Raw genomic sequence first — 12973 nt, 5'->3', positions numbered from 1 at the left:
GACTTTGCTAGAGAAAGTACAAGGATTTGTGGGGGAAATGTGCTTTGTCCCCCCCCCCCCCCGAAAAAAAATCCTAGAGACGCCCATGATGTCTGCATGTGGTTTTTATTTCAATGAGAAATGTAGTTGAGTCCATATCGAGTTACAATTATAAAAGGGTACAATGCGGGCGATTCACAATGCAGTGCGCCACCAAGAGTTTGCCACGGAGAGTTCATTTTCCCAGTGCATTTGTGGGAGATGGTCGACAAATTCGCAGCGGGGACATTTGACATTGTTTGTTTTTTCCGGTCAGTTGTTTTCGAAAGCGTATGATTCGAATATATGTTCGCCCTTTTTTCCCTTTTGATCAATATGGTGTTTTTTATGAGCCGGCAGAACGATATGCCCCAATATAACAAAATTAGCTCAAGTTGTCTACTGACACTCATTCAAATGGACCGCGTTTTGTCGACCGTAAACTTGAAAAATAGACTCTCCATGGCAAACGCTTGGTGGCGCACTGCATTGTGAATCGCCCGAAAGGAGTGGAAAAAAAGTCCATCCTTGACTTAGGCCATGCTCAATGTAGGAATGTCAAGTCCCTTTTTTATATCATCATCGTCTTAGTGAAATGCCAAGTCTAGATCCCAGACTGGAGTGTATTTCATTATTCTTCTACAGCTTGCACGACAAGTGCTTTCAACAAGACAAATCAAATCCAGTATTGGGAACTTTGGCAATGCTACCCAGGAAATTCCAGGCATTCCTCATGCACGTGCTGTATCTAAGCTACTGCATGGGCTATTTTTTTGGCCAAGTAACATTTTAAATGGTCATGTTTAAAGTGGTCATGTTCAGTTTAATACGTATATACAGCGATAGGATAAATGTTATACAAGCCGCACGTCCACCTGTGCGTTTTCAAGATGGCTTCAATGCACCTCGTGATAAATTATGTCATGATGTCGTCATCCTGCTTCCAGTTTAGCGTCATCCCATGACAAATTATCTAAGGATGTCGTCATCCTATTTTCAGGATGTCGTCATCCCATCATTATCTCAGGATGTTGTCATCTTGCCTGTAATATGTCGTCATCCTGAGATAAAATAAGTAAGTATCTGAACAAGTCGGATGGCACTTCCAGAGCTCCGTACTCCGTAGAGATTTCATGAGACATCATAATAAATTTTGGCAGAAAAAAACAGCGACTGGCATAAGGGTTAAAAGAAATCCACCCTGCCGCCAGGCCGAAAAAAGGGGAAAAAACTAAATACCTACAATGAAATTTCCACTTCTGCTGTGGTTTGATTGAATAGTCTTCACACTGCAATTTATAATAATGGAGTCTTATATAGCGGACGTATCTACCAACAATTAGGTACTCAATGCGCTGGAGATTATGTATATTATTAAAGAAAGGTAAATACAGTTTATGAAAAATATGAGACCCATTATGTAGCTCCTTATAATGGTTTACAAGGTGATGCGGCGCATTGCAGCCACTGCCAGAAACATCGGGGCAAACCCCAGCTCTTAGCGATAAGTGTTACTCGGTTCTTTAACGTGCATTACACAACACACGGAACCTAAGGCTTTTCGTCCCATCCGAGGGACGAAGCAATAATGGTAAAGTGCCTTGCTCAAGAGCACAAGCACCATGTTCCCATGGTCAGGATTTGAGCCCATGTACCAAGGCAAACGAGTCGAACACCGTAACCATTGGACCACAGCACCCCATTCTATTCCTCGAAAAACGCAATATATGAAAGGTTTGTATTTGTATTTTTAATTTTATTTTAGGGGGGCGCCCCCATCATATTTTCAGCCGGGGCCACTGGCCCCTGCGCCCCCTCCGGCTCCTACGTCCCTGTATACCCCCTGGGTAGGCATAGTTTTCACAGAGAGCTGTAAACACAGTAAAGACAATTATATTATCCCAAAATAACTGCAAATACACACCTGTATTTTGTAAACAACAAAAATGTTACTTGTTTTTGCAGGATAACTAAGGTAACACCTCTATGTTCAGACACCTATATTTTCCGAATCCCCTATGGTCCGACATCCCTATGTTCCGTCTGCACATACATGTATTCCTAATCCTTAACTCTAACCCTCACCGGGAGTCACACAATCTTATGCGCCAACCTCGTCCCTAGTGCTTACTTTATTTCCAACCTCGTTTCCAATAGTAAGCCCTGGATAGGAAATTTTCTCCTTGTATCCTGATTCGGTTAATATTAATATGAAATGTGATACTGCATGTTGTCTCGTTAAGATCGTAACAGTTTAATTGAAATAAAATCGTGTTTTCTTTACTCACGCCATATGCTCGCGCTGCGACGAATTGACTCTCTTTTTACACCAGACACCGCATACAAAAACAAACGCAAATGTAACGCACAGACAGGCACCAGACAATTTCTCATTTGCATACGTGCTCAAAACTCTTGCACCAGGGTGAGAGAACATAGGGGTGTCGGAGGAGCAGTCGCCACAACTAATAACCAAATGTTTGAGACCTCCAACTTGAACTTCGTACGGAAAAACTGGATCACTGTTATTATAAAATGGATTACTGTTACATATTTTGTTATTGATTAGTTCAACTATCTGTGCCTTGCCTGTGAGCTACAACACCTGGAACTCGAACGAGGTTTGTTCCCGTATCTATTAGCTGCGTGTCACCCCCATCAGCTGAATGTTGTATAAAAAGAGGACATTTTGTTGCTCGCTCTACTTTCTTGGGAACAAGTTTCGCTGCGAGCTATAGACATGATGAAGTTGCTACTCGGTCTCGCGTTGATGACGCTCTGCGCTGTCGCGCACGGCAAGAGCTATGAAGGGTAAGTTTGGCATTTATACATTTTTTCCTTTCACTAATGAGAAAAAAGTCTTATGAAATATGTTGCAATATCATGAGTTGAGGTACAACAATCGAGAAAACAAACATCCCGATTTGTTTGTTAGTTAAGGAGCCCCATCCATAGACATTTGCATAACACGGAACAACAACTGCCGTGCACGAGCGAGTGTTTTAAAGAACGTGATAGCGGAAATAGTAGTGCCAACGCAGGATTCCTGACATTTTGCTCCAATTTTTACTTTGATAAAAGGCTACATTAACTCTCACTGCAGAGTTCTTTTTTATTGGGAAAGTATATGCCTTGATTTCGTAATTGTGTGTAACTTAAAACTTCATCAAATAGCCTAAGTAATTCTTTCGAATTGTGTGATTTGTTTCTCTCTTTGCTTATTACAAAAACGTTGGGCAAAATGGGTTGATATATAGACCAACGTTTGTCAACATATCAACAGGTTAAAGTCTTGGGCAAATTCTTCCCAATAGTTGGACAATTTTTACCCAAATGAGGTAATTTCAAACCCATAATGAAAAAAATATGGGTAAAAATATATTGCCCAACAGTGTTTTTATCCAACAATTTTTACAGTGTGCATACACCATTCGCCTGACTTGTTTATGTTTTAGAGGTGGTATATCGACGAAGTGTACAAAGAGAGAGAATTAATGTTGAAACTTAGTTTGAAATGAAACCAGGAAGTCTCATGAATCCATATCGACCAATGGAAGGGATGTGTGCAACAGAAGCTCAGGAAATTAAGTTGACAAATACATAATAGAAAGGTTTGAGTTTAAAACATTTTTTCTATCAACACGAGTTGCGAGGGTCTGTGGTTTTTTTGGTCACCATCTGTTACAAAAAAACAACCAGTTTTCTGTTCTGGTACAATGTGTGCGGAACAAATTATTCCACAAATTGTAAAGCTCATCGAAAGGTTGTTAAAGTTGCTGTATTGGTGTTCTTCAAAAGTTCGATATTTATTTTACATAGGCCTATACAGGGTGGATAAAAAAAACACCGAAACCGAGATATTATTACTAATTGGAACAGAAGTAGGGCACATGTGAATCAAAGGGACTTTAAAATGACTCCCTGTTCATGTCCTTACATTCACGGTTGACTGAGAGGCGACCAATTTTATGAAACGGTCTATTTACAGAATTGCGCCTTTTCATTGTGACGTCTCTTTTCCCCCACCTGCCTTGATTGGCAACCATAGCTTTTCACTCCGTGGCAAATGCCACCATAAAAACCACAATTGAAAATTGGCGCAATTCTCTAAATAGACCCTTTCATAAAATTGGTCACTGCTCAGTCAATCGTGAATGTAATAACTGAAGGGTGTCATTCTAAAGAGGAGATTCAACCCTAACAGAAGACATATCCCTTTGATTCACATGTGCCCTACTTCTGTTCCAATTAGCAATAATATCTCGGTTTCGTTTTTTTATCCACCACGTATATATATATTTTTTGATATCTACTTAATTTTGAATTTTTTAAGTTTTATTTCAGAGCAAATGTTACAAAGCGCACATTAAGATACGCCCGAATTATTGTTAGTCAACAAATAATTTGGACTTTGTAAAATGAAAATACCATAACTAAACATGTGCGGATTGTTTTGTTTGATGTCTCATTCAAAAATATATTTATTTTTTTTTGAAAAATATGTATTTGGGGGAAAAAAACTAAATCTATTTCGGGATGTAGGCCTACGTAGCAAGGGGCGAGAGCCACCATTTTTAATCCTGTATAACGTTTCCCGCAACTGTTTTCTTTAATTAAGGTACCAAGTATTCACCATCACACCAAAATCCAAGGCACAACTGGAGCAGATGCATGAAATGATGGACCAAGTACGTATGGTTGCTATATATAGACACTTTACTTGTTTTATGTATCTTCTCCGTTTTGGTTGTTTTAAATCGCTGAATAAAATTAAATTGGAATACACAGATCGTGTTATTTGCAACTTAAAGTTGGTGTACACGTGCTTCTTCAAAATTCCGAATAAATTAAAGGAATAAAATGTCCTATAACAAATAAATTTGCTTGTTTGTTTTTGCAGGCCTTTATACAGTTTTAAAAAAATGTTTTTTAAATGGTGCGCTCCAGTTCTGAAATTGCGCGCACTACTCAGGGCGAATTAGGAGCGTCCTGCTCTTAATTCAAAATTTGAAATTAATTAATTGATTTACTTGTCATGGGCCGATTTTTATTCGTGCAATTTCTCATTGGAAAGTTCATAACTAATGTAATGCTAGAAAATGCATCAATTTAATTTGAAATCTTTTTTTCAAGGTGCCACACCCAAAAAGCCCATATATACCAACTTTAAATCTATTGGAAGAAAATAATCAGGATATTCTTTTTACTTTAAAAAATCAAGAACAGCCGACTGAAAGTTTTATTTTTTTTCCCGCAAAGTTTGACAATTGAAATAGAATTGAAATAGAGGCATTGTTTATATCTATTTTGACGGTGTTTTTCATTTTCATGGCTCGGTCTTCGCTCTTCAACAACCAATTTCCCCCAATGTTTAAGTTTCAACTAAAATAACTGACTTGATTTCCAGATAATTTCTACTATCTTTATCCCGGTTATTTCAAGTGGCATGGTAACCAATATTTCGTTCGCTCGACTATATATGTACATGTACTTGTTTTCGGTTAACTTAACGGTGCACAGCGAATTTTATTAAAATCAGTTCTGTATGGATTTTGTGTTTTGGCCAGATCTACCACAAACCTCGGCTTTTAAGAATGAGGGATTCACTTACTCTTTTTCTGATATTTATTATCGTTAACATTTATAAAACAACGATATTGAAAATATGTGTAAAAACACATTACATAGAATTTACATGGGCATATGCCTATACCAAGCATGCTCGCATACAAAATCCACTATTTCGACGGCACTAAAACACCATGATCATTGCAAATGTCAGTGCGCCTTGGTGCTTCAGTTGCGAGTCTTTTTGAGAAGCGCATGGTCCTTCTGGGACTGTGCTGGTGCTTTCGTGGACTGTTCTGACGGCTGCTGTTCCAAATGCTTTCTGTTAAATCACAATATACAACGTCCCTAATGAATACAAATTCATGCACGTATGCGCATTATTGAGCCGTAAGGCCAAAAGCGAAAGCGGCCCGAAAATGTACAGGGGTCCAAACACTTTTGTTATTTTCTCTCAATTTCTCCAGGATTTGTAAAACTTGTCGATCTTTGCAAAGTCCCTGAAATCGTCATATGTATTACTTTCTGGTCTAAGTGGTTTTTTTGGAACACAAAATAAAAACTGAAGATAACAAATGTTTCCGTCGATGCGCACGATGCAATATCACGGCCTTATTTTCATTTTTATTTCACCCAAACCAATCGCAGCTAGACTTCTGGAGAACCGGCCCCGTTGGGGAGCCCAGTCAAGTGATGATTCCGGCCACCGACGTGGAATATGTCAAGGAGGCTTTGGAGGCCGCACAGCTGGAGTTTGAAGTGCACATCAATAATGTCCAAAGTCTTATCGACGAGGAGACGAAAGCCATCATGTCACGTGAGAAGGCCACTACCTTGGCTACCTTCGATTACAACAAATACCACAGCTATCAGGAGGTATGACATCCCAGCCCCAAACCAACCGGCGTCTAAGTTAAACTGTTATGGTCTCTGGTTAGCTTTTTCCACCATCGCAATTAAGCCCTCGGACATCATATTGTGCTCAGAGTACATAGTGCTCATGAAATCGTCGGTGAACGGCGTCAAACTACTAATGGACTTTTAGTGAAACTTGTAGGCCTATTCGTGTATTTCATAATTATTACCCACTGTGCAACTGTGGTCGCATAAAATTATACATGGTACGATATATCGAACGTTCAACCATGGTTTGGCCCACGTGAATGTCTGACCACAGACTAGTATAGTTTCCTGGTATTATTCTAACACTCAATTCCACGGTGACTTCGTGAGCTAGCGGAGATTGGTGGAGGGAGTCTGTGCTAGTTCTTCCTCCCATTCACCTTCTCATATGTCACTGCATCACACGCAGTTTGGTATAAACTCTCTTACTTTTTCCAGATCATGGACTGGGTGACTAACTTCCGCAAAGCCGAATCCAGCAGTGCGCTCTTTATTCAGGAAATCAACGTTGCCACGTCATACGAAGGTCGCCAGATCAAGGCATTGAAGGTGATGAAACAAATCAGCTTTTTGTTTTGAGATACAAATATGGTAGGGCGCAGTGGGTTTCGGTATAATCTTACCAAATTACCGCACCCAAATTGCGCTCTCCTATTGTGTCCCCGATCTTTCACCATATCTAAACAAGCTAAATAATATCATTAAATTGTCATTAGTGGCGGAACGGATGTTGGTGCATCCCCAACAAAACCTGAAGAACCAACAAAAAAATAACCCAAGAATTTGGGGGAATTTGACATTGAAATAGGCAAGGTCCTTAAAGCCAGTACTTTTGTTAGTTTATTGGTACAAGCAATACATATGAAAATCTGCTTACTTACAAGTTCATGCAAACATACAGAAATGTTTGCTTTTTGATGCAACAGACAACACCCCTGAAGTTACGAGTGCGGTTGCAGGTTTGAAAGAATTTTCCAAGAAGGCAAAATGATAACTGACCGATCCATTAAGCCCCGCCCCATGGCGTTCTGATCACAGCCTTGATTAATGTCAAAGGAATAATCTTTTGAAATCTATGGTGAGCACGTGTTAATATTGCCCACGTGCGTAGTGGGCGGAGCGAACTGGTTCGTTAGTGTGTTCGTTAGTGACTTCGTCATACACGCGCGCGCACCCCTAGAGTACTAGCGCCCTTAAATACTCAAGTTGCGTTAGCTTCCGGTTCAAATGATTCTAATCCAATGATACTATAGTGTACAGTGGGCGTGGTTTAAACTGAAGTGACGTCACACTTACCAACCAGATTGAGAGCGCAAGATACCCTTCAAATTAGCGATAATGAGCCCCCAATTTCCGTTATGGGGCCTGACATTGGAGCAGAAATGGCAAATTGTTTGACATGAAGACTGTTGCCTCTTCTTCTAGTTGACTACGGGGAGCGGGCGGCTCGGTGCTTACACCCAAGGAGGCATTCATGCCAGAGAATGGGTCTCACCGGCTACTGTCATCAACCTCCTCAAAAAGGTAAGACTATGCTGCGTTGGGTATGCAGGTTTTTAAGTTTGACCAATAGTTTTGTGGAAAAAAGATTGTTAAACATTTTGGTGAAAACAAAATTGCTGCTGGTATTTGCCAACCCTCGAGAAGCTGATACTGGATTTGCGACTGGTATGAAAGAGAACAATGCAGAGTTGAATCGACTCAATCACAAGTCAAACATTTGTCAAATCACAAGTTTAAGCCACAAATAATATAAAGGGATAAACAACGACAATGGAACACCTTTGTCACAATAACTTGTCACGCCTAAGATTGCATTATGATTGACCTATGATGATGATATGACTACAACCACGCTTTCTTCCCTATGTCTAACCTGTATTAAAATAACACAGGATGACTTGTGACTGACTGGTGACGAGTTAACAACATTAGATTGACAAAACAACACCAACCTGACAACGCTGTGTTGACAATAAAATGACAGTCAGTTGATCCTCCACAAGAGAAATTTCTTCATGAAACCTTCCTTATACAATTTGCAGTTCGTCGATGCCTTTAAGGCCGGGGACAGTGTCGCCACTAACTTTTTCAACAAGTTCGACTGGTATGTCATTCCTTCATTAAACGTTGACGGCTACCACCACACTCGACCAGAAGCGGTAAGCCCCCAAATGAGAAGGGATAACACACGGATAACAGGTTTGATCGAGTATTACTTCAAATGCAATTTAGGCTGCAACTGCGAACGTTTTCCTTCTGGGTAAATGCATTGCTTCAATAATGCATTAGGTCATTCACAAGAGAAAAAATCACCCCCCCCCCCGAAAAAAAAACCCAACAACAACAACAGTGAACAAAACAAAATGTTGACCGTCCCCTTTTTCTTGATTAATCTTTCCTTCAACAATAAATGGATGTTGCCCTTCCCCTTTAACCCGGTCCCCACAATTAATGTATAATGATAGAACCCTAACTCCCCCTCCACATGCCTAAAAAGAGTGAGTTTCCAAGTGAATAGTATCGCACTAGTTTCGTCCCAACTCATCCATTCATTGGTGTGAGGATACTGTTTTGTATTATTAACTCAGTAATTCTCCGAACCTCTCCAAAAGTTGACTCAAATGAATGCAGGCATTAACGACATTCACTTCTGATTCTTGCAGTCGAACACTGACCGTATGTGGCGTAAGAACCGTCAACCAACCTACACCTCATCCTGCACAGGAATCGATATGAACAGAAACTATGGATACAAATGGGGTAGGGTCAATATGCAGCCTTGAGGTCAACTCAACTTTGAGCTAAAATGAGTGGAAATACAATTCACAGATATTATATGGATGTATTTAACACACAAATGTACCTCATTTTCAGATGTTTATATAAAAAAAAGAAACGTCTCTCCAAGGGTTTTTTTTCAAAGAAACTATAAACATCTTTCGTTTACTTCGGAATTTGACGGGAATATCTTGGTTGAGAAAAAGGAGTGATTCTAGACCAACACTTATTGAGGAGCCTAACAAACTAGGGGACTTTTCAAAGAACTGATTTTCTTTTGGGACTAATGCTTAATTGTTACTGTAAAAATAAAAGGACATCAAATATGGCTTGTGAATGCACAGTGTCTATTGTGTACAGACTGCCAATATCAGAAACTGCTTTACATATGTAATACCATTGCTTAAACAAAAACTGATTTTCAATTTATTTCAGGTGGAGATGGTTCGTCTGGTTATCCCTGCTACGAGACTTATGCCGGGGAAAGCGCCTATGATGCCGTCGAACTCAACCAGGTCACCAACTGGCTCTTAGGTCTGAAAAATGGCGGGCAACAGTTTAAGATCCACATGGATGTGCACAGCTACAGCCAGTACTGGGTCTATCCGTACAGCTACACTTATTCCTCCTCTGCTAAAGTGCCTGATCTTGCAGACCTGGTGGGTAGATGGGTCTAGTCTCTAGCAAGACATTAAGCCAAGCATTTTTGTATCGGATATGTTTTTAGCTCAAGACACAGAACAACAAAAGTGATTGGGACACATAATTCAACGGCTAATACACACAAACAAAATTTTTCTCGCTTTTCAACGTGGCTTGCAATTACCGGGGGTGGAGGGCAAATTTTCCGACCAAGAATATTTGGGGACCAGAGATGTTTTTGAATGAAATTAACGAAATGTTATCCTCTTTTATATACAGCTACTGAATGTAAAACTACGCTAGTTAAGTTCAGTACGCCCACTATTAGTATCCCAACAAATTGGAATTTGGAAAAGATAAGTATTTATCGGGTTTCTTTGATTGCAAACAATGCAAGTGTGTACTATACTGTCCAATTCATGACCAAGTTGAACACTCTTTGTGCTACTACATGTATGTTTTACAGGAAAGAGTAGCCAAAGCTTCAGTCGCCAAACTGACAGCTGTGCACGGCAAATCATATCAGACCATGACCTCCGGAGACTGGTGTAAGTACTTCTTCAACCACACTCTAGAAATTGTTCGGTCGGGTCTTTACCCTCTCATTCTATCAAATGATGATGCATGACTGTTACCTTTGATAGATGTGTGCATGTAGACTAATTACCTGTTTCCTGCATTAGCAGTGGTGTAGCAAGCGGGCCTGGGGTGGTGGGGGTGGTGGACCTGTGGTGGTGAGTATTTATACCCTCCCAACATTTTGTAAAGACTGCCCCTTTGTATACAAGTGCCCTTTTTCATCCAGCGTTTACCCCCTCCCCCCCCCCCCCAATATTTGTAAGAGTGGCCTTTGTTCTTAACACAAGTGGCCTTTTTGTAAAAATCAAGTGCCTTTTTTTTGTTACCAGTGACCTTTTAAGAGTGCCTTTTTGGAATGATAGTGTCCATTGTCTGATAGTGTCCATTGTCGTCCAGTTTGAACAGCATCCCCATAGGAAGATGGTCCCCCCCTTGATTTTACGAAGGTCAATTTCAGCATGGGTGTGCAAGTGCCATTTTCACGCCGGCACCCGAACAGAAACAGAATCAGAATCATCTACAGCTATTTCCCGTACCGTCAAGCGAGTAAATCCTCAATAATGCAACCTCAGCCACCGCAGCTCGATGCCAACCCGGAGCATGCGCCCTTTTCAGGGCAGTCACTTACAAGTGTCATATGGGACGACATCTCCCTGTTGCAGTTGAATGTGGAAGGCCTAACAAAGGCCAAGATCACTGTCATCGAGCACCTAAAACAGACCCACAAAGTTAGTGTTATTCTCCTCCAAGAGACCCGCGTCAGCAATTCCTCCTTCCTGAAGGTCCCAGGTTACACGTCAGCGAACAAACAAGAACATGGCTTAAACAACTGGACGGAATAGCGTGCCTTTCTGCTGCCTCAAACAAAAGAAGAGAGAAGAAGACTAACTTTTTATCCCCCAAAATAAAAATGCCCATGCTACGCCACTGATTAGTTCGTATAAACCCACCTGACTGTGTTTTAACCAATCAGGACAAAGAATTGGCAAGCAGTGTATTATAAAGAGTGATACTTTCTGCTTTAGCAGCTCCTGGAAATAGGGTCGTTTTTCATTCCGTTCATTAAAGGTGATCAGGCTAGTTCTGATTTTCACTCGAGCTTGATTAAACAAAGGCTTATCATGATTCAGTCACTTATATACAACGCCTGAATAAATCTGTGTCATCTGATTGGTCGGTTATTGATCATGAATTTTCTCCTGGGACGTGTCATTGAATTATTTGTCCCACGCACGGCCTGGCCACAAGTTCCTTCCCATGTTAAATTGAAGTTCCATTCCATGGTTACACTTTTGGCGGCTCTGACCAATCAGATGACGAGGCTTTATTTAGCCACTCGTTTTGGCCTCTTGGAATGGACCATTCCATCCATCACCGAATGAAATTAGTCTAACCATTGCACTCACAAACATTCGTTATTTGTATAAAAATTCAAAGTATTTATTTAACAATATACATGTACAAGTAATGAATGTTTATGAGTGCAATGGTAAGAATGATATCATGAGGTGACCGATGAAATGTTCCACTCCACGAGGCGAATATGAGGCAATTATTATTTGTTTTATGGAACGCCTGAATAAATCCTCGTCATCTGATTGAAAACTAGTGTGACCAGGCAATGTTTTTTTTTTCCCCCACAGACCCAGCAGCTGGGGCTAGTGAAGACTTTGGTTATAAGATCCTAGGAGCCAAGTATTCCTACACCGTGGAGATGCGTGACACTGGATATTATGGCTTTGAGCTTCCCGAGAACCAGATTCAGCCTTGCGGTGAGGAGACCTATGCTGGGTTCCGGGAGATGTTCCGCCAGGTTCTGCTTGAGGTCTAAAGACTTGTCAGGGGATCAAAGGATGCAGAACTGTACCGACAGCTCATTACAAGTGAAACGTTTATGTAATACCACAATCTGCACTCCCTCAGACAAGTATAGTTATGATAATGAACTTGAAATCTCTAAAATAATGAAGTTAAATTACAAAATAGGCAGATAAGTAGAGCCTGAAAAACCAGGACTGTTTGTTCGAACAGTGAAATAGCTAGGATACTCCAGAAAGGACACAATTTGCTTAAACTGGCCATTTTGATGGTTTTTCTTGGAGGAAGCATTAGATTTCAGAAGAACATGACAAACAAACACATTTTCAAAGAATAAAGACACAACATTTCGCAGACAGAAAGTTGGACAAAACAGACAGGACAAATTATAGCTGAAATATTAACGCTTGATAGTTTGATTTTTGAAAATATTTGACAAATGCAGGCATTTATGAGCACGGTGAAAATATGAAATGCACTGAATTCTAGTACGACATTGAATAGGAGGTCTGCGGTAACACCATGTAAATGAAAGATATCCCTTAGTGAGTTGTGTGATTCTGAGACGAACCAGTTGGCTTAAAATCGACGTTGTGAACAGTATGCTCTGCTCGTCATCAGGAGACTCTCTGGTATATCTGATATTTCTGGTGTTTTGACATGT

General features: G+C 40.4%; 1 protein-coding gene across 1 annotated transcript; it reads left to right on the top strand.

Moving 5' to 3' along the window:
• Positions 1-2739: 2739 nt before the first annotated feature.
• LOC119741241 (carboxypeptidase B-like) lies at positions 2740-12911 on the top strand. The gene is made up of 10 exons (XM_038216986.1): positions 2740-2829; positions 4637-4706; positions 6235-6462; positions 6928-7038; positions 7915-8013; positions 8535-8651; positions 9156-9252; positions 9706-9929; positions 10379-10460; positions 12135-12911. The coding sequence occupies exons 1-10, from the start codon at positions 2759-2761 to the stop codon at positions 12320-12322; spliced, it is 1287 nt and encodes a 428-aa protein (XP_038072914.1). The 5' UTR covers positions 2740-2758; the 3' UTR covers positions 12323-12911.
• Positions 12912-12973: the final 62 nt, after the last annotated feature.

The sequence above is a fragment of the Patiria miniata genome, unplaced genomic scaffold (genome assembly GCF_015706575.1).
Source record: "Patiria miniata isolate m_02_andy unplaced genomic scaffold, ASM1570657v1 HiC_scaffold_5, whole genome shotgun sequence".
NCBI classification, from domain to species: Eukaryota; Metazoa; Echinodermata; class Asteroidea; order Valvatida; family Asterinidae; genus Patiria; species Patiria miniata.
This window is presented reverse-complemented; position numbering and strand designations above follow the sequence as displayed.

Coding starts and splice junctions, on each gene's coding strand:
- LOC119741241 (XM_038216986.1), top strand. CDS start 2,759: ATGATGAAGTTGCTACTCGGTCTCGCGTTGATGACGCTCTGCGCTGTC. Junction 9,253..9,705: donor AAACTATGGATACAAATGGG/GTAGGGTCAATA, acceptor AATTTATTTCAG/GTGGAGATGGTTCGTCTGGT. Junction 10,461..12,134: donor CATGACCTCCGGAGACTGGT/GTAAGTACTTCT, acceptor TTTCCCCCACAG/ACCCAGCAGCTGGGGCTAGT.